This window comes from Ixodes scapularis, unplaced genomic scaffold (genome assembly GCF_016920785.2).
Source record: "Ixodes scapularis isolate PalLabHiFi unplaced genomic scaffold, ASM1692078v2 PGA_scaffold9__187_contigs__length_104089568, whole genome shotgun sequence".
NCBI classification, from domain to species: Eukaryota; Metazoa; Arthropoda; class Arachnida; order Ixodida; family Ixodidae; genus Ixodes; species Ixodes scapularis.
The window spans coordinates 62,126,510-62,148,077 of record NW_024609884.1 but is presented as its reverse complement, the minus strand read 5'-3'; the positions used below and the strand labels follow the sequence as shown (position 1 = coordinate 62,148,077).

General features: G+C 44.1%; 1 protein-coding gene across 1 annotated transcript in view; it reads left to right on the top strand.

Moving 5' to 3' along the window:
* LOC8030485 (protein kinase C iota type-like) overlaps positions 1–21,568 on the top strand; it is a 117,946-nt gene that overhangs the window by 43,829 nt on the left and 52,549 nt on the right. Inside the window, exons 6-8 of the mRNA XM_040505072.1 lie at positions 20,831–20,967; positions 21,038–21,123; positions 21,195–21,270. Coding sequence (XP_040361006.1) covers positions 20,831–20,967; positions 21,038–21,123; positions 21,195–21,270 — 299 coding nt within the window. The remainder of the gene's footprint in view (positions 1–20,830; positions 20,968–21,037; positions 21,124–21,194; positions 21,271–21,568) is intronic.

Here is a 21,568-nt window from a genome sequence, read left to right as displayed (position 1 = left end):
GTCGTTCGAGGTAGACAGATGGTAAAAAAAGGTGCTAAAGAAATGTGTGATCTGTGAATGTGTCAACAGCCGAGCGGCCACCGAGCCAGTTGCTCCACTCCCTCGAGACAGAGTAACCCAAGCCGCCCCCTTTGAGGTGATTGGTGTGGACTTCGCGGGGCCGCTCAACACAAGGGATGAAGGCAACAACAAGAAGTCTTACATTCTCATTTTCACCTGTGCCGTTACCCGTGTCATTTACCTTGAACTAGTGACAGACATGTCCACCCCCCATTTTCTGATGGCCTTCAGACGATTTGTGTCAAGAAGGGGAGTGTGCCGAGTCTTCTTTTCTGACAATGCAAAAACGTTTCAGCGTGCTTCAAGGGAGCTGAAGATACTGTGGACAACGTTGCGTGGTAAGGAGATACAAGCCTACTTCGCTGATCGGCAGATACAGTGGAAGTTTATAATCGAGAGAGCTGCCTGGTGGTATGGGTTCTGGGAGAGGATGGTCCGGTCGGTAAAGTCCTCGCTCAAGAAAGTTTTAGGTAACAGCTACTGCAACTTTGATGAACTGACGACCATCTTAACTAAAATTGAGGCTGTAATGGAACCCTAGGCCCCTGACATACGTCTACACCGAAGCCACCGAAAGGGAACCACTCGCCCCTTTCCATTTTCTGGTGGGAAAGCGTTTAACTGCACTTCAGACCAGCTCCAGCGCGGAGCCTGTGCTTCCCTTTGAAGGACAATATAGCAGGCGGTGGCGTTACCGTCAAAAGATGGCAGATAATTTTTTGCATAGATGGAGACGGGAATACTTGACCAGTCTGCGATCTGCTCATTTCACGGTGCCGACTTCTTCCAGTGCTCTGAAGAAAAGAACTCTTGTGCTGGTCCACCAACATCTCCATCCGCGACAACTTTGGAAGACGGGAGAAGTCGTAGAAGCATTAACTGGACGAGACGGGCACATACGAGCTGCGATGGTGCGTCTTCTTAATGATACCATTATTAGGAGACCCGTTCAACTTTTATACCCCATGAAATATATTTACTAATGACTTGACGTCATTGTGGAGGAGTGTGAAGAAACTCAATTTTCGTTTTCTTGTACAGCCATCGTACATTACGCAATCCCAATAAACATCGTCATCTTCTGTTTTGGTTTTGTCGAAACATGGCGTATGGCTCGTTCCTCGCGGCGGAGTTCTAAATGTCATAATCAGGACAAATATACTGACCACCGAGTAACCTGCCAAATGAAGCTGTGCGTTTTAATTATTATTCAAACACTAATTTTAACTGTAATGACTTCTCATAACCTGGAAATAATGCTGACCACCGAATAACCTGCCTGATGCGGCATCCGGGAGTAAAAACCTGAACAGATTCAAGCTTTTATAGGAGCCATACATTCAACATATTGAAATATTTCCTGATAATTTATAATAGGCCACTAGAATATCTGACTAGAACTAAGAAGTAGAATTAAACAATATTAGAAAAATCTTGTTTAAAAAAAGTGAAGGCAACTTGTCGAGTTTAGAGCTAAAGTAGCGTATTATATCCTTAGCCCACGGTATTGAGTTTATAATCCATCAAAAGGGCTTAGTTTCGACTTTACAATCACATAACATTATTAAAAAATATTACAATAGGTCGCAAGTCAGAGTTTGCCAAACCCTGCCAGATATCATTAGAGTGACCAGTTGCTTCATAATTGAGTAACAATAATACGAGTATGATGCCACTGAAGGCATGTTTTCTTCTCCCCTATTTTTTTATACTATTGGCCTACGGCTTTTTCATCAAAGCATAGTATATTATTAAGATCAAGGTATTTCAGCTATTTTAAAATACTTTGTTATTGTTAAAAGAAATGCCTACCTGCCCCCCTCTGACGATACTAAGTAAGGTTTGGAAAGGTTTAGCAAGCTGGTGACGTGTGGCTGATTAGAGATTTCTTAATGAACTTGATGTATCGAAAAGCTTAAATGAAGCTCTGTTGATTTAATATTAAAATTTAAAATAATATTTTTTATATGCCCAGTAACTGCTCCTTTGGTGCACACAAGCAATACTAAAAAAAGAAAGACACAAAAACCAAAGCGTAAAAATTACAAATGATAGCCGGCTTCACAAAAGGCTAATAGATTATGTGAAGTATGTCATGATTATTTAATTATTTTATACCATATAATATTTTTATAAATTATATAATTGTATAAAAATAAAAATAATTGATACTAATAAGAACAGTGTTAAGCTGAACATTGTCGGTTAAAGGGATGCTGAACCGAAATCTGGATTCCCCAAAACACGCGGCAAAAGCGTGCAACGGGATGCTACAAACACCAAAACATCAGTCATACAGCGATATCTCGAACGGATGACCGTATTTTTAAAAAAAAAGAGGCGCATTTGGCAGGAATGTTGACGTCATGTTTCTCCAAGAAGAGGGAACCGCCTTGCGTCTTCTCCGCCTCGCGGCCTTGAGGGAGCGAAGCGGAGAGAAGAGGAAACTAGGTACCTTGACGGTCACGCGCCTCGTCGGCCTGGTTCAATTGCGACTTCTTTTTCCAAAAATACGGCCGTCCATTTGAGATATCGCCTTACTAGTAGTGTTGTAGGGATTGTAGCGTCTCGCCTGCATCTCCAGCATTGTTTTATTGAAATCCAAATTTCGGTTCACCATCCCTTTAAAGATAAATACGCGTGACTTTGTTCAAAAACAGTATTTCTAGAATATACGAGACAGAGTGAAAAAGTAACCGCAATTTATTTTTTATTTGCATGGTAATATAGCAATTGTAACGAAGAAAATATTTTAGTTGATGACGTGGCCGCTATTAACGAAACACACCATTTATTTATGGAATATAAACAATAAGTTACTCTTTTACATCACTTAGCACATTACGTAATGTGAGATTAAGTTTTTGGGGATACTACTCCTCACCTCGGGCGACTTCCCGTGCCGTCCTCCTCGACCACACCTCCAGCGGGTGCCCCGACGCAGCCAAACTCGACAAACAAGGATCCACACAAAGGAGGGTGTGGAGGACCACAGCCGTAAGGGGTGCCATGTTTGCGAGTTAGCAGGCGGAAGACTCCACAGCCGAAGGGTGTCGGACGGGCAGGTTGGTCTCCAGAGGGAGGCTGATGTCCAGGGCTTGGTCTCCGGGATCCAAGTCCTCTGCGGCCCTTGGCGGCTGCTTATATCGAATTCAGCTGCATTCTGGGGCCACTTTGGCAACCAATCACAGTAGGTTGTCTTAGAGTCATTCAAAAGGCACGGAGCCCAAAGCAAACATCAGCATGACAAAACAAAGTGCAAACACAAGACAAAACACATTTCAGACGAAGTTCATAAATCAGGACAACGCACGTACGAAGACAGAGAAGTTCTACACGGAGCAAACCACCCGCGAAATAGAGATCAAAAGCAGACATGTATACAACAAAACATCTCCGATGCGGGGTTCTAGGAACTAAGTGAAGCGTTACAGCATTCACGTTCACGTGGAGACAAACGAACTCTCAGAGAAGGTAACCAGATAAAGTGAAACTAGACAAAACACTCGCGCGGGCAAAACTTCGTTAGAATATCATGAAAATTCCTTTATAACTTTTTGTCATAGTCACCTCCTCGCTCCACACATGTGCGCCAACGCTGACCAATGCATAGATGCTGCGAGAAAAAAAAAATTCTTGTGGCTGACTCCGGAGCCAGGAATGCACCGCCGCTTTCAAGTTTCAAGTCATCATCTGTATCAAACTTCTTTCCCCAGAGAGTCCTTTTGCGGAGTTCGAATAGGTAAAAATCGTTCAATGCGAGGTCTGGCGAGTATGGTGGGTGCGGAATACACTCGAACCGCAGTCCTTTGATGTTGTTCTGCTGTCGTACTTGCCGTGTGAGGGCGCGCAATATCGTGCTAGAGCAACACCCACACTCTCAAGAAAAAGGGTGTAAAAGGGTGTATTCTTACACCCTTTGTCTCATATAATACACCCCAAACCTTCAATTCGACGTACAGCGCCCTACAGTCGAACAGACGGCCCGACATTTTACGAGGGGCTTGATAGCCGTGTGGTACAACTTATTAAAATTGCTAATGTACGTTTTACTGAATACAAATAAAATAATCGGGGTTTTCTTGGCCCTACTATAGAAACTCGGTGTTTTATCTATGTGGTCTTTGATACGTACCTTAGCTATTTAAAACGTTATGTCGCATCGTTTTCAAGCCCCTCGTAAAATTTGGGGCTGTCTGTTTGACTATAGGGTTCAGTACGTCGAAATGAAGTTTTTGGGCTGTATTATATGGGACAAAGGGTGTAACGATGCACCTTTTTACACCCTTTTTTTTTAGAGCAATCTGGGACGCTTTGAACTCATTGCAGGCTTCAAGTGGTTCTCAAGACCATGAGCCTTAGCTTGCCCACCGTGGCGCTGTCTAGAACTTCCTCGGCCTTGGTGACGTTGTGTGTCGCCACTCCTTACTTGCTCGCTTTGTCTCTGGCTGGACGTAGTTTACCCAGCATTCATCTCCGGTGACAATGCGTCGAAGAACATCATCTCCCTGGGCTTTTTGTAGCGTCGTAGCCTTGCTACCCACCTGCCGGATATTTGTGGTACTGCAGAATATCATGAATGATATGGTGCGTCGAGCCGTGACTAATATTCAATTCTTCAGCCACCTCATGGATGTTGGCATGTCGGTTCCCGTGAATGAGCCGTTCCACAGCAGAGATTGCGTCCGGCGTCGTTGAAGTGTGAGCCCGGCTGGCGCGAGGTGCGTCCGTTGAACTGGACGCTCCCCTGTGAAACCTTTCGTGGCATCGTACACCTGCCGAAGTGATACACAGGCGTCTCCGTACTGCTTCAGCATCCTGCGATGAATATTCGCACGTTTTTTGCCCTCTGCGGCCAAAAATCGGATAACGGAATGCTGCTCATCCCTGGTGCATGCTGACAAGGGGGCGGCCATTTTGCTAAATTTCGGTTACTTTTTGACTCTGCCTCGTAAATAATTTAAACCAGTTTTTTTAAATTATGTTTTTTTTTTCAGTTAGATATTTTAGTGGCCTATGAGAAATTGCCTACAAATCTTTATATATTGACTGTATGGCTCCTATAAAAGCTTGAATATGTTCCCATCTCCGTTCGTGAGAGCGTCAGCAGGTAGGTTGCCTAAACGTCAGTATTATGTCTTGGTTTTGACAAAATAGTTAATATGAGAATCCGTCGTATAATATAAACGGCACGTATGAACTTAAAACAGCTAGAATGTGTTAACTCTGAAAGGGTGTATTGTTGCGAGTCACTCATTATTTGACATAAAAGACAGACAGATAACAATATTCTAGCTTTAATAAGGCCCATACAGCAATATATTGCAATTTGTTAATATTCCTTAATATATCACTATAACACCTAATTATATGAAGAATTAAAAAAATAAGTTTTTTTTAATAATTTCGAACTTGCCAAGTTTTCGAAATGTTTGGTTTTCTAGTAAATGTAATGCATTTCATAAACACCACATATAATTTATAATCGAAAAAGCTCGAGTTAAGCTTTCTGTTTACGTTGACTGTAATAGACGAAATAGGAGTAGGTCATAGTAAACAGCTTGCCAAACTGCGTCGAATACTCTGAAAGACAGAGTTTTACATTCAAAACAAATATTGTTTAATACAATACATTTCTTAAACTCATTTAGCATACTGACAACTTATTATTAAGTGTCACCAAAAAGTTATATTGCTGTATCTTAAGGTGTAGTTTGCACTATAAAAAAAGGCTCGCCCGTCTACTTCCCCGCACAAAACTCGGAGAGCCAATCACCGCAACTTACAGAGCCAGCTCAGCGAAAGACGATGCCGAAACATGTCTAGACCAAAAAACACAGTCTGAATTGTGACATTAAGCAATGCAGTCGTGACGTTTTGCATTGCTTAATGTCACAACTCAGACTGCGTTTTTTGGTCTAAACATATGTTTCGGCATTGTCATTCGTTGAGCTGCCTCCGTAAGTTGCGGTGATTGGCTCTCCGAGTGTTGTGCGGGAAAGCAGAGGCACGGGCCTTTTTTTTAGAGTGTATCTCCGATAAGCTGGGAAAGTCAGTTTCCGCCCAAAACGCTTTAATTGGTAATCACGTGTGAGAAAAAATGTGTGCAGTTTGCGGTTCGCGCCCGGCTTCTCTCTATGAAATGAGCCAACACATATATTTTTTGAGTAAATATATTAAAAATTCGCCCCCCCCCCCCCCCGCCTTCGTGCCTGGGATAATATCAAACATCAATAACTTAATCACGTTATCAGCACAAAGATATAAAAAAAAATGATGTCGGCCACCGCCGAGGCATTGACGGCTAGCTTTCTTCTAAGCGGAAGGGCTGCGACTGTGAACGGATAGCTTTGACAAATTGTCCCGCCCCACTGGTGCTTGTGTGTAGCCGAGCCGCGGTCAAACGCGAAGAGTCCGCGTATGTAGCCGTCGTGCTAAGTCCATGTTAAAGTGAAATTAAGTAAAGCCTGCTTTCCGCTTTCCAGCGGCGACACCAGCCGCTATCCGAATAAGGTGAAAAAAGATGGTTCCAAACGTGCTTGTTAACATACAAAAATAACGTGTGCAGATATATATATCGTCCAGGAGAGGCTAAAGATGTCCACTATTGGACAGTACATAAAGCATTTAGGAATTAATTTAACATTTTACTCTATTTCGTTATTAGCCAGTGAGCTACATTATTACCCAGTCAGTTATGCTGAAGAGGACAGCGCCTGCATTGACAGACTCAGCCAAGATGGCCCAGAAGTGGCGTGGCGGTGGTGCCGCCGGGTCAGCCGGGCCGGTAAATACATCACATTCACATGTTCCGTCGAGGTTACACCGCCCGCGCCGAACTCCTTTTATACCTAGCCTTAAACGTGAACATTTTGAATAACTAACTGTCCCGCGGTTTCGGCGCGCACTCGCACCTGCAGGTTTAGATTACCATGATAAGCAAAAAACGTCACCCGCAGATGGTTCCGATTAGCTGTTCACGTTCAAAATTCGTCATCCTTGCACACTCAGAAGAGAAATGCCGTTATTCGCATGCTTGCGCGCTCACTGCGCGTGCGGATCACGCTGATGATGATGATGATGATGATGATGATGATGATGATGATGTGGCTGTTCCCTTTAGATGGAGCGGGCTCGACCGCTGGGCGGCCGCACCGCCGCCATCTAGCGGAGAGCAGAGGAGGCACTTCCGTCTGCTATTTCACATGATGGCCCAATTCCTTTTTCATGAGCATACCAACTGTTAGCCGGCCCGTTTCTGCCGGCACTGCAAAAACGAGCCGCCTAAAATTACAGGGCCGCCTACGGAGTCACCTATAGACCTTTTTATCGCTTATCACCCTGGGCGAAAAATGCTATGTCACTGAGCTGTGGACCCATGCGCAGCGTCTAATATCCCGCAAAGCAGATCAACAGCGCATGCTCTCAAGGCGTTCCACAGCCCAGCAGACAAAGATGGCGGCGCGCAGAAGGCGATTTTTTCAAAGGTCCATAGCCGTCCCTACTTCCATTCACACCATCAAAGAGGGGAGGAGACTACTGCAACCGTGACGTTGTACACGGCTATATTGAAGGGGCCGGTTCAGTTCACGGGAATGTTCTAAGAGATCTGAATGCCACGGCTATGGCCGTGACGTTTGCCGGCCCCAGGTTAAGAGTTATAGTTCAAGCCCTCCAAGCTGCTTTTTAAAAACGGGTAAGATGTCAGTAGATTAATTTGTTTTGTTTTGAACATCCCAGTTAGCTTTTATGTGACGTTTAATGGGCTGACTGGCGATTTCGCAGTTTTGACGTTGCTCGTGCGGCAGAAAAGGCGTGGTGGAGGCTGCTGTGCTCAACGCCGCAGCTGCGAAATCGCAAGCAAAATCACACCATGTGAATCAGGCTTTAGGCAGGGACCTCAAATGCGATGGTTTTCACATTTTCGCAGAGTTAGGTGATGCTAATCATGCACACTACTGATACAACACACGGGGAATAGAAGCCCTTACTTGTTAACTTAGAAAGCAGCTTGCACATCGCGTCCAACTACGGAAGATCAGCGCCTTTCTGCGCTTTGACTTCACGTTCATATCCTTCACTGTGCACCGGTAGGTTGCAAAACGCATGGCCTCCGAGATTTTTCATGCGCTCTGCTCCGGCCTGTCCAAACATCCGGCTGCCCAGCAGAAAGAGCGAGCCGAGCCGGTTCTCTAGATCTCCGCATGCGGCACTCACAACCAAACCAGAACCAGAAACGCAAACAGAATCGCCTCAAAGCGCTGTCAAGTGTGAGCCCGCGCCATGAAGCTTGCATTTTTCTTCTTCTCATCATCAGATTAAAGAAAAGTAAGCCGATGTCTGTTGATTCGGGACTTTTATTGGCTGCTCCCGCCTTTGCGCTCTTTCGCTGGATGATGCCTCTGAACACAAGATTTAGTGCGAATCTATATTTTAACTCTCCGTCTTGTTTTTGATTGATTCGCCTTCCTGTTTTTTACTGAAAGGATTAGGCACGCAGTTTGTTTAAAAACGTCATCGTGGGCATTTGTTTTACACCTTTCGCGCATTGAAAAGATGAACTTTCAAATTTCGATCAACATCTTCCTTTCCAAAAATTCATGTGCTGAGGCGAGAGGCGGGGAGCACATTTCGCGCTGCTCCTAAGTTCCGTATACCCACGATAATTGTGATGATAATTATTCGCGGCTATTCCTTTATATTGTTTGGTTTATTTGCGAGCGTCACAAAGGGCTCCACAGTAAGAGTCTTTACCAGCGAATGCAACAGCCTGAGGAGCGCAGTCAGCGAGCGGAAAAAATCTCGGAGTCCATGCTAAAAAGGAGCCCATAGTTCTGCTGTCCACCTTCAGGCGGTTCGGAATATAACTTTACCGGCCATCAGGTGGAAGGGAAAGGCGTGTAGAGTTTCCTCAGAACTGCTAGCGCCGATATGTTTCGGTGGCTCCCGTCGGTGACAGCTCCCGTCGGTGACGTTACGACCAGAATTACGTAACGTCACCGACGGGAGCTACTTATAGCTCCCGTCGGTGACGTTACGACCAGAATTTGCCTCCCCGAGTTGTAATCCTGGCTACTTACCACCAGTGGCGAACTTAAAATTAGTTGGTGAGTGTAAGAAACCACAAGGAAGACTGGAGTAATCGCATTATTAAGGTTGAACTCCATGGGACGAATATGCTGCGAATAACCGACGAATTTTGCCCGGCGGCGTTTGCTCTGCATGCGCGTGGAATCAACACAGTGGCTGCTACGTCGCGCGCAAAGCGAGCGTGTCGTCGGGCAGCGGTCGCCAGTTATTCGTCACATAATTCGTTTTATGGAGTTCAGCCTTGAAACTAACAACGTCAAAGTTAGCCGTCTGACATGCGGTTCCATAACCTCCTCTATACTCACAAAGCCTGGCAGTTTGATGACGGAGCCAGAGTGTCCGGTCGCAAATTTAGAGCGCGAGGATCTGTAAGCACAGAGCAGTTCTCAGCGCACAGCTTCTGCAGCGACGATGACCCGGAACATGGTTTTCGAACCGGACGAGAAAAAAAGCGGCAGCCCGAGGAATGCGATAAGCACGAGCGGACATTCCTCGCTCGGGACAAGTGTGTTTCGGCGTCTCGCCGCAGCGGGGCGCTCGTTACATGCCTCTTGTTCTGCCGCTCTACCTTTTCACTTTCGGCGGCCGCGTCTCGTGGCCATCTACCACGCTTTGTCAGTATGGAGGAGTCTATGGCTGTTCTTATTTCGGTCGATAGAGGCCAAATTAATCCAAATGAAGACGTCACAGTGAACGTTTGGCCCATCGCAAATGCCGACCACAACGAAGCTTTTGGTTGCGCACGTTGCCAATAGTAACTCACAGGTGGAGAAATGCAGGGCGAGGCTTATCATGGTTATGTTTCTTGCATCGTGACTCATTCTTTGCTGTTCTTATCGTCTAATGCTACAATGTCATTGGTTGTAGATTTACACTATCACAATTCAGACTGCGTTTTTTGGTCTAAACATATAATAATAATAGTACCTTTATTTTTTCCAACAAAAACAATGTTGAAAAGGTGACTTGGGAAAAAAGCTGTAAAAACAGCTTGACGAGCCCCAAACCACCTACACCAGCAGTCGCGATGCAGGCACTAAAGATTTATACAAAATTGAAACATGACATGTTTACTACATGTTTGAACAACTTTACAAAGAAAGAACTGACGCTAAACAAGATAAGTAGCATATTGATACAGTTTACACAATAGTGAATACACACACAGAACGTTAAACACCACTGAAATAAACGCGAAAGAAACCATCGATTCAAAAGATTTTAGCGCTTATCACGGACAATTTCGCTCGAAATAAACATTTGAAATAAACATTTCTCGTAAGATGCTCACCGATATATTGCTAAGCTCAATGCCTTGCCTACTAAGCTGGTTAAGGGTAGAGGGCAAAGTATATTTTAAACTTTGGTGGCCGTAGTTGGTTCTAAAAAAGGGTACTTCCCAAGGTTCTTTAATTCGTGTTGGGTACCTATAAATTTTATCTGTTAGCTTCGCTAAGTTTTTAAGGTGACATTGGGATAAATTTGTTTCTATTTTATACCTTGCACATAAACGATATTTATATAAATCAAAAATTTTCATCACACCAATCTTACAAAAAAGATCATCGGTTGGATGTTCTAGTGGCACATTAGAGATACTTCTTAATATCTTTTTTTGTAGCATAAAAATTTTGTGGAGGTTGGTATAGGTAGTAGTGCCCCATATGAGTTGACCATAATTTAAATGTGAATAAAATAATGAATTATATAATATTAACTTTGTTCTAAGTGGTAGGATGTGTTTATGACGGTATAGAATACCGACGATGCTAGATAACTTTGATACTATATGATTAATATGGTCGTCCCATAACAAGTTTTCTTGAAAAATAACGCCCAAAGTTTTAAACGCGGGAACAATTTCTATTTGAGAAGAATTTATAAAAATATACTTGGTAATATTAATATGTTTATTCTTAGGTCGGAATATAACTGCCTTTGTCTTACCGGCGTTTATTTTTAATGCATTATGTCTACTCCATCTATTAAGCTTTTCTAGTGTTTCGTTCGCGTTATCAATGAGCTCCGACACATCATTACCATCAAACAATAGGCTTGCATCATCTGCATAAATAAAAAATTGAGTTGAGTGACTAATATTTACGATATCATTTATATATACATTGAATAAGAATGGCCCGAGAATGCTTCCCTGCGGAACCCCCGATTCAATCGGTTTTATTTCAGATGAGTGCCCGTTTATATGAACATACTGTCTGCGGGCAGATAAATATGAACGTAGGAGTTTTGATACATGACCACGGAATCCATACATATCTAATTTCTTTAGTAGCAAATTATGATCTAGATAGTCGAACGCTTTAGTGAAATCTACAAATAAGCCGAGAGTGAGTTTCTTTTGTTCAAAATTTCTAAGTATATGTTCTTTTTGCGCAAGGAGAGCAAGTTCTGTGGATCGATGCTTTCGAAAACCAAACTGCGACGAGCTAATCAAGTCATGATTATCAGCAAATGTTGTCATTCGAAGTAGTATAACCTTTTCCAAACCCTTAGAGAAAACAGGAAGGATTGAAACAGGTCGATAATTGCCCAGTTCGTTTTTATTTCCTTTTTTATATAACACTGTTACCTTCGCTAGTTGCATTTGACAAGGAAACACACCGTTTATGAAACAGAGATTGAATATGTGTGCTAAGGGAAGAGAAATAAGATCAATTACGTATTTAACTGGTTTGATCTGCAATCCATCGGAGTCGCAACTTTGGCTATTTTTTAGTACATTAAAGACAGATATTACCTCTGAAGCCGTAACAGGCATAAGAAACATAGATTCATTATTTCGAGCATTAATATATTTGCAAGCATCTGACTCTGGACGTTCTTTAACTAGATTTACATAATAGTCATTAAACGCATTTGACAATGCTTGTCCTGACAGCTCTTGATCATTGTGGCTGATCTTTAAAACTTGCTTCGTGGCGCACGAACGACCCAACACAGAGTTTAGTTTTTTCCACATAACGTCGACTCTGTTATTACAAGAAAGAAAAAAGTCACAAAAATAAATTTTCTTAGCATTCTGGAGTTCTTTGTTTAATTGGTTTCGATAACGTTTAAATACTATTAGTTGTTCCATTGATTTTGTTTTTACAAATTTTTGATACAACGCGTTTTTAGTACGAATTTTTGTGCGCAATTGTTTTGTAATCCACGGTTTACGACTTTTCCTATGGGTGCTTAATTTTTTATATGGAAAGCAGCTTTCATATATTTTTTTGAATTTGTTCAAGAACAAATCATATGCTTTATCTGCGTTCGTTTCATGAAGGACATCGTCCCAATCCACACAAGATAGTTTTTGTCTGAATTCGTTCATGCTATCAGGCGTTATATTTTGAAACTGTATAGCTAACTGATCATTATATTTTATGTTTATTGTTTGATTTTTCTTTATACACAAAAATATACCCAAGTGATCGCTTATATCAACTATCACTACGCCAGATTTGATATATGATGTATCGTAGCTTGTAATGAATAGATCTAATAATGTCGATGATTCCGTTGTAATTCTTGTAGCAGTATTTATCATATTTTCACATCCATTTGATTTAATTAACGCATCAAATTGTAATTTACATGTCGTATCAAGTAGCATATTAACATTAAAATCGCCTCCCAAAATTACGTTTCATTTATTTTCATTCGCGAACTCAAAAAAAGACTCTAAGTAAGCAAAAAAGGAAGACAAGTTCCCACTTGGTGGGCGATAACAGACAGCTATAATGCTCTCTCCTATCAGTAAAGACAGCATCTCGTAGTCATTGTGAACGCAGCAATAATCAGATAGCATCTCACAGGAAATGTCAGCCTTTACTATTAGGGCAACGCCCCCGCCACGACATTCTGTGCGGTTTAAAAAGTAACTGTTGTACATTGGTAGATTTAAAACGTTAGTATTGTCCGTGAACCACGTCTCTGAAAGCATAATTATATCAAACGAAAATTCGAACTGATCAAAGAATAACTCAAGCTCATCTGTTTTATTTCGCGCTGATCGAGCGTTCAGATGAAAGCATTTAAGAGAATCGATATACTCGTTTCCTAAAAAAGATTTCACATTCGTAGGAAGAAAATAATCACTGGACATAAAGTTCCGTTTATTCAACACACTATCCGTGCCATCCATTTAAAAAAAAAAAATACTAACATCTTAAAACTGAGTGCGTGTCACATGAGGCATCACACCAGCTTCTCTAAGTCATCCAAAGACCTGATCACGTGCACCTGCTCGCGATCCTTCTTGCGCACAAGGACGTGGCCATTTTTGTACCAGACGTACCGATAGTTCGTTGTTTTGGCCCATTCTTTTGTCTCCCAAAGAAGGGCTCGGTCTTGTTTGGTGAGATTTTCTTGAATGTAAGCATCGTCTTTTGATTTCCTTAGAATCTGCCGTTTACTGAGCCATTCATCTCTGATTGTCTGATGAGCGAAGCGAACAATGATGCCTGGTATTTTATCTGCTCGAGATGATAAGCGATGGATAGCGGCCACTTCGTTGAGATCTAAGTCTGGCACTTCAAGTTTTTTTGCAACCTCATTCACTTTGGCAAGCAAATCCTCGTTGTCAGTCTTAGGGATTCCGTGAATTTCTAGATTTTGTTTTCGGCTTCGCCGTTCCAGTTCGTTCACTTCCTGCCTAAGCCTTTTTATTTCCCCGCCGGAGTCTGTTTGTTCCAGAGTTTCTACTCGTTTCTTCAGAAGTTTTGTCTCTCTTTTCTGCTCAGCAAGGTCCTTGAGCACTTCGTCGTACTTGTCCGACATTACCTGCATCGATCTTTCTATGCCACTCACGGTTTCTTTTAGGCACATTAAACTATCTAGTTTTCCATTGATGGAGGCCAACATGACAGCTAAGTTAAGTTCGCTTTCCTCCTTGGCACCCTGACTTTCACCTCGGGATTTTACAACTTTGCACGTTGGGCACCGCCATATCTTACGTAAGGCACTGCCTTTTGCCCTAAAAGTCGCTTCGGAGATGCCGGAGCAGGGACTGAGGTGATACGCGTATCCGCAATCCAAGCATGTTAACCCTGAATCAATATCTGACACTTCCCTATTACACTTTGGACAAATATCAGCCATGCTTCAGCTATTGAAAGTAGACAGTGTCAGCAGCGGCAGCAGCGGCATGCACCAACAAGGTATGGACGTAGTAAAAAAAATTAACCAACCTGCAACGATAGCAGTCACGATAAGTCTTGCAGTTCGGTGCGCTGCCGCCACTGCTGTGAGCCGCACAAGGGGGAAGCAGTTCTTTTTCACTTCGGCGGTTAGTGACGCAGTCTTGTGACGTGGACCAACCGCAGCCTGTCGACGAGAGCACTTGCAGAGGCGATCGCTGCACTTTTTTGACGTTGATGAACGGCCCGTGCTCCCTGTATGACGAGGCCTGCAACGATAGCAGTCACGATAAGTCTTGCAGTTCGGTGCGCTGCCGCCACTGCTGTGAGCCGCACAAGGGGGAAGCAGTTCTTTTTCACTTCGGCGGTTAGTGACGCAGTCTTGTGACGTGGACCAACCGCAGCCTGTCGACGAGAGCACTTGTAGAGGCGATCGCTGCACTTTTTTGACGTTGATGAACGGCCCGTGCTCCCTGTATGACGAGGCCTGCAACGATAGCAGTCACGATAAGTCTTGCAGTTCGGTGCGCTGCCGCCACTGCTGTGACGCGTTGTTTCGGCATTGTCATTCGCTGGGCTGCATCCGTAAGTTGCGGTGATTGGTTCTCCGAGTGTTAAGGCTAGCCCACATGGCGCGTTTTTCAGTGCGTCTAGACGCGCGTCTCGGCTTGGCGCGCGCGCTAAGCGGGACGCGTGCGCCCAGTCAAACCACACGCAGCGCTACCGCGCAGCGCTTCGCGTCTGCGTTTCCGAAGCGTCTGCCCAACGTAGCCTGACGCGCTTAAGAAACAAAAGCAAACAATAAATAAAAATCGCGCGGTAAATGATGGCTACATGCCGTAATATTTAATTTTAGTAATAGTAAGCACTCATTTTTATTACAGCAATCACAATGAAGCTCGATTTCACTAATTTTCATCCTTTTTAGTGCATACGCCTCATCCACGTTTCGATACGCCATTGGCATCACCATCGCCCGCGCCAAAACATTTACAGCTGGCCGCTGGCCGCTACAGTGGTTACGTTGTTGCGGTTGTTGCCGGTAGTATTAATTTTGTACCTTTGTCTCTCGGTGTCCTTGTATTCTTTACATTTGGCCTGCGAGAGTGCAGGACGCTTTTGTACTTCGCTAGGTCCTCTCTGTTCCGCTGAAGCAGCGTCAGCCACTCCCGCGGAGCAGAGAGGATTCCCTGGACTTGTGTAAAAGGTATGATAAACTGATATCCGCGGAGGGAAGGACGTAACTACCCATGTTCGCCCTGCTGCTAGCGTTGGCGGGGCCTAAAAGCCGTTTTTATTTAAGGCCGCGAGCGTGCAAATTTTGTAAACTCCGCGCGCGCGGGTGTGTGTGTGTGCGTGCGCGCGTGCGCTTTGCCTTGGAATGGCACAGGACTGCTACCCGTTTTTGTGTGGATCTTTCCGTTTTGAGTGTTTTTATTTATTTTCCTTTCCCGTATCCCTTTCCCTACTTGGCGGCGGGCTAGCAGGCCCACCTGCGTAAGGGTCTCGACCTTTTTGCCTACCCTCGCACGCTGCCGAGTGGGTATCGCAATATGTGCAAATAAAAAGTATTATTATTATTATTATTATCGCCTTTGTCGCGAGGTCTGTGGCGAAAACTACAGTCCTACAGTGGAAAAAATTCAAACGCTCCTTGCAACTAGTGAACACGGCGGTTCATTGGTTGTTGCCTTCTGGACGCAGCGCGAGACGCGACGCGTGGACGCAAAATATCTGGCTCCTCCAGATACGCCGGGATGCGCCAAAAAGCGCTGCGTTTCGTCCCGGCGCCGGAAGTGACGTCAAAGCGCAGGCGCAGACGCGACGCAGACGCGGAGAAAAGCGCACCATGTGGGCTAGCCTTTATGCGAAAAAGTAGACGCACGGGCTTTTTTAGAGTGATAGCCGCACTTAATATGATGCACATATGTCCCGGTGGCTTGTACGCACCGCTCTAAAACGAAAGGGTGTAGCCATTACACACACTTGTCACATTCAATATTTATCCTAAAAATTCAATTAGACGTACAACGCACTGATGTCGAACTGACGAACCCTACTTTTACGAAAGGCTTGATAACGGTGCGATCTAACATATTAAACAAGCTAAAGTCCGTATAAAAAAATATACCAGAAAACAACAAAAAACATTGAGGTTAGGGCCAAGAAAACCCCGATTACTTTTGTTGCAGTCAGTCACACGTGCGTTCCCTATTTTAATAGGTTGTACAACTCGGCTATCAAGCCGCTCGTGAAAGTTTGGTACCATCGGTTGGACGTCAGTGCGCTGTACGTCGAAATTAAGTTCTGGAAGAAAATAGATGGTTGAATGTTGTGAAGTTTTGAAGTGTATTATAATATATATGTGACAAGAGGAGTAAGAATATACCCTTTGTATTTTTAGTGTGAAGCTGTTGTAACTTAACATAATGTTGGAAAACGGGGCTGTGTGAAGATAACGTAATTAATGCCAAGGTACACGCGAGCTGGACCAGCCTCCAGAGTTAGTATTCGTATCTTTGGCTCGCATTCCATAGCCAAAAATATAATCCTGTTGAGCTGTGTAGACTGCACACTTGTGGATTCATAAACATAGGAATTGGGGACGTGCGCGACCAAAGATGTCGCTGTCATCGGCCTTCCACGATTGGACAAACGCACACTATGGCGTATTTAATACACTCTAAAAAAGCCCGTGTGTCTACTTTCCCGCACAACACTCGGAGAGCCAATCATCACAACTTACGGAGGCAGCCCAGTGAATGACGATGCCGAAACATATGTTTAGACTAAGAAACGTAGTCCGAGTTGTGCCATTAAGCGATGCAAAAGTCACGCTTGCATTGCTTAATGTCACAACACAGACTGCTCTTAATGTCACAACTCAGACTGCGTTGTGCAGGGAAGTAGACACACAGGGTTTGTTTTACAGTTTAGCCTCTCATCCTTCGCGTAACCCTGTGCACAGGAAAATAAACACGAAGTTTTTTTTTTATTCTTTAATCAATACGGATTTTTTACACACAATGCGTTTATGAGCTGGATATTATGCGAGAAGTGTCACGCTTGAGTGTGATGAAAAAATCGTTTCACAAGGAATCATTAATTGAAACCAGGGAGATTCACTATGGGGCGGGAATCGAGCCCCGGATAATACGATCCGCAGTCCGGAAGTCCTTGCTCCACGCCACTAGAAGGAGTTGAAAGATAGGAATCCGCTGCGCTGCGAGTGGCCGCCGACGGTCACTTCCGGAAGCACACGACTGTCCGCATATAGTCCGCAGGCGACTGTCGCCAGCGAGTCATACTTAGTCCAACCAGGGATGGGCAAAATACATGCAAATATGCATCGAAATACAAATACAAAACACTTCGCCAAAAATATATTTAATTACAAATCTAATTACATTTCCAAAAAAGCATTTAAGTACAAGATACAAATACAACCAAATGTATTTGGTCTCCTCAAAATACTTTTCCAAATACATTTCTCAAAATCTGCGTCAACGACTTCAGGGCACCTGCAACGGGTTTCTGGTATCTCATTTTAATTTTGCATCGCACACAAGGGAGTTAGTGTGCGAGGCTCTAGTATCGTAATAGAAATATGATCACAAAACAAAATGTAATCAGCTTGGACGTAATAGGTGAAAAAAGTACAGAGCTGCAAGCAGCTTTTTTTGTCGATTACATTTTGGTATAGACCAACAAAGAACCGAGACGACCAAGACGCGCAGCACTAGCTAGAGAATTTTTTATTGTTGCAACTTGCACCAGTTACGAAAATTTGGACGACCCGCCCATTTAGAATGTTCCAGGCAAGAATATGGATGGAAATCAGGGTGGAAAGCATCACAAGTTGTCACAGGCACTTATTTAGCCTGTCTGCCTGTGAACGTCGATTTCGTCACTATTCTTGCCCTGCACTAGCACCGTAATTACAAAGTCACTAAATGCTTGTGCTTGTTTGAGAGACACTGCATTCGGGTGCAGAACTCAGTTTTCTTCCTGCTCTGGACAGTGACAATATATTTGAAACATGTATTTTCGCCCACAAATTTGTATTTAATTACAATTGTATTTGAAATACCCACGTTTTAGTATTTAAATACACACGTCAAATACTATACCCAAGTTGTAATTAAATACAAATGCAAAATACACAAAGTATTTGAAATACGTACTTCAAATACTTGTATTTGAAATACTGCCCATCCCTGAGTCCAACTTACTTAGTCCGCAGGCGACCGTCCGCGGCGACTCATACGATACTTAATCCAGCATACATATTTCGCAAGCGAGAGTTGGCAGCAGGTGATGCTTAGTCCAATACATTTAGTCCGCAGGCGACCGTCGGCTGTGACTCATAGCCCAGCACGCTTAGTCCGCAGGCAGCCGTCGGTGAAGAGTCATACTTAGTTCAGCACACTTATCCGTGTGGCGAATGTGATGATGCGGGCTAAGCGCAAGCCTGCCCGAGTTGGGCTGCCCATGTCAAACCTCTGTGGGTCCCACCTTGGTTTTGCGGGGGCCAAGTTTGCGAAGAAGAGGGCTCCACGGCGGCAAAGCGGGGGCATGCCCAGCTTGGGTTGCATATGTAAGACCCCCGTCGGTCCAATCTCGGCTCTGCAGGGGCCACTTTTACGAAGATGGGACTCCAAGGGAGCCAAGCATGGGAATGCTCAACTTGGGCTATGCGTAGCTCCAGAAACGGCACTTTCCGCCGTTTTTGGTCATTGAGCCGGTCTACGGAACTCGGCTGCACCTAGTTTCTCTGTAGTAGATCGTGTTACCAAAAATATTCAATGTTTTTTTAGCCTAAAAATAAACCATGCGCATCACTTACGCATACCGTTTCAATCAGATAACGGAAAGTTCTAAAACTTGTCCTTTTGTCCAGACCGCTAGCGCTACATTTTGGTAGAGGCGTTTTAGTGCACGTGCAACAGGGGAATTGGAATTAACCTTTGATGGTTCATAACTTATGAAAGTTATTGTTTAAACTGGTTTAAACTTTTAACGGAGGATTCGTGTTTTTGCTTTTTTTACTGCGGGAGGGGGGGCTTCTGACAGTAAATTTAACGTCACGGGCGAGTTAATCGCTAAATATAGCGGGCAAATTTGTATTCTAAATTTAGCAGGCTACATGCTTTCGTTGAACCCTCATTTAACCCCAGACTTCCCCACGGACAGATTCACGGTTTACAGGCGTTTGGCGGGAGGATAAACATTTTTCTTTCCGAGAAATGGCAGTCGCAGGGAACATTGGAAAAAAACGAACAACGTTCAACTCTCAGCAAAAACAAGCGGCCGCGTGCGTGCTGGGGCCTGCGAAGCAGACAGCACGGGCGCAGCACAAAAACACGCATATAGTTTAGCTATTTCTGTCATTGCAGTGACTGGACACGAGCCAATGCCGGAATGTTTCGCCGAGGCATTGAATGTCCCTATCACCAGTCGAGCGCTCTGGCGGTGCTCGTGTCCAGTCCATGACCCGTATTCGACTGTTGTTTCGAAGGGGCAATCCACGTGACTGCGTTCAATATTGCAGTACTCGCGATCATATCATTAAGTTATTCAGGGTAGAGACTACAAGAACTAGACCGCTTTCATATTGCACCGCATATCGAAGAAGCTTCTGGGTCAACTGAGTTACGCTAAAGCATGCTTGAGTCACAGTAGTGCCAGTATGCTTGTGTCAAATTGGATAGTAGCACGTAAGTAGTGTATTGTCAATGAGAACAGTTAAATAAAATGCAAAAAATGATGTCTGTCCGAAATAAGATATTCTTTTTCTGAGTGACTTTTCTTTCGTTAGATCTTGCCTTTATATGTACTGATTGGTTCTTACAATGGGCATCAAGGTGTTATACTTCGAATCACCTTTAAGTCCAGATGCAGCCGACGATGCGAAATGATGGGACCAATCAAACAGCGTCAAAAGCGCACCATCATGGTGCTCGTCGTGTTTCCATATGTATTCCATCATCGCTGAATCAATCATAAGCAGAAAAGACCCAGTGATTTGCACTTTTGACGCTGCTTGATTGGTCCCATTAGCTCGTAGCGTCGGCCGCGTGTCGACTTCAGCTGAAACCAAGTATAGTTGGTATTGTTGATATGGTTTCTAGGGTGTTATCACAATATTTGTAGAGGTGTTTTCGCAGGTGAGTTGCCGTTTTTCTTTTTTCAGAATATTATGTACAAGAATTTAGGAAACAAAATCTACAATATTATTAATTCTACTAGTAGGCCCGCAGGGATCGGCTGAATCGGTATTCGAGTAGAAAAATAACAACGGAGGCGTTTTTTTTTGTATTGTATGAACGCAGCAATGTCTGCGTGTGCAGCAGTTTGGGGGAAATGTGGCGCCTTTGCATTTTGACCTTGACTGTCCGCAACCTAAATGCATCTGAAAACTCGGATAAGAACTGGCAGTCGCATTTCATATCATATTATTTCAATACCCGAAAGTTGGATACCGAGCGTTTCCCTGCGGAACGCGAGCAATTGTAACTGTGTTACTCCATTATCAGCTGGTGCTTCGTGATGGAGTACCTCCCAGAAGGCTCCATCCGGGACCTCGTTCGCAAGAAGGGTCCCTTCAGGGAAGAGACGGCTCGGCTGCTGTCCGCCCAGGTCGCCCTGGCCATTCAGCACGTGCATGAGAAAGGTGAGTGGGTCCTGAGTATTCAACGATAAACTTTCCTTATCGCTTACGCGTGTCGATATGGCGACTGCAGGATATTTGCACCGTGACATCAGCTCATCAAACGTGCTTATCGATAGCAAGGGTAATGCGAAGCTCATTGACTTCGGTCTTAGTCAGGTAAGTCTGTCGCCTCCGTTTACCAACGATGGTAGCGCCGCAATATCCACTTCTTATTCTTGTTCTGACAGATTGGCACGGAGGCCTGGTGCCGGTGTGGCTCACTTGCATACATGGCACCGGAGGTTATCAGGCAAGAAGTGTACGGTGAGGGGCTTTTCTCGTGTTTTAAAATTAGCCAAGGACCTCGTTTTCAACTTCGAAAAAATTCAAACTGAACTCTCACATCACGCGGTGGTGGTCGTGCTTCGAGCGCACACCTGGACTGGGGTATAGGCAAAGAAGCCCATTCGAGCCACACGTTAATTGCAGTTGCGTTTTGTTAGAAACCAGTAGAAATCTACCGTTTCGTCGAAATGCCGCTGAGTTCTGTAGACGGGAGCTGCACGCAAAAAGCAGGGAAAGGTGTGAAGCCTCAGTTAAAGTCGAGACCATCTCCTCTTGT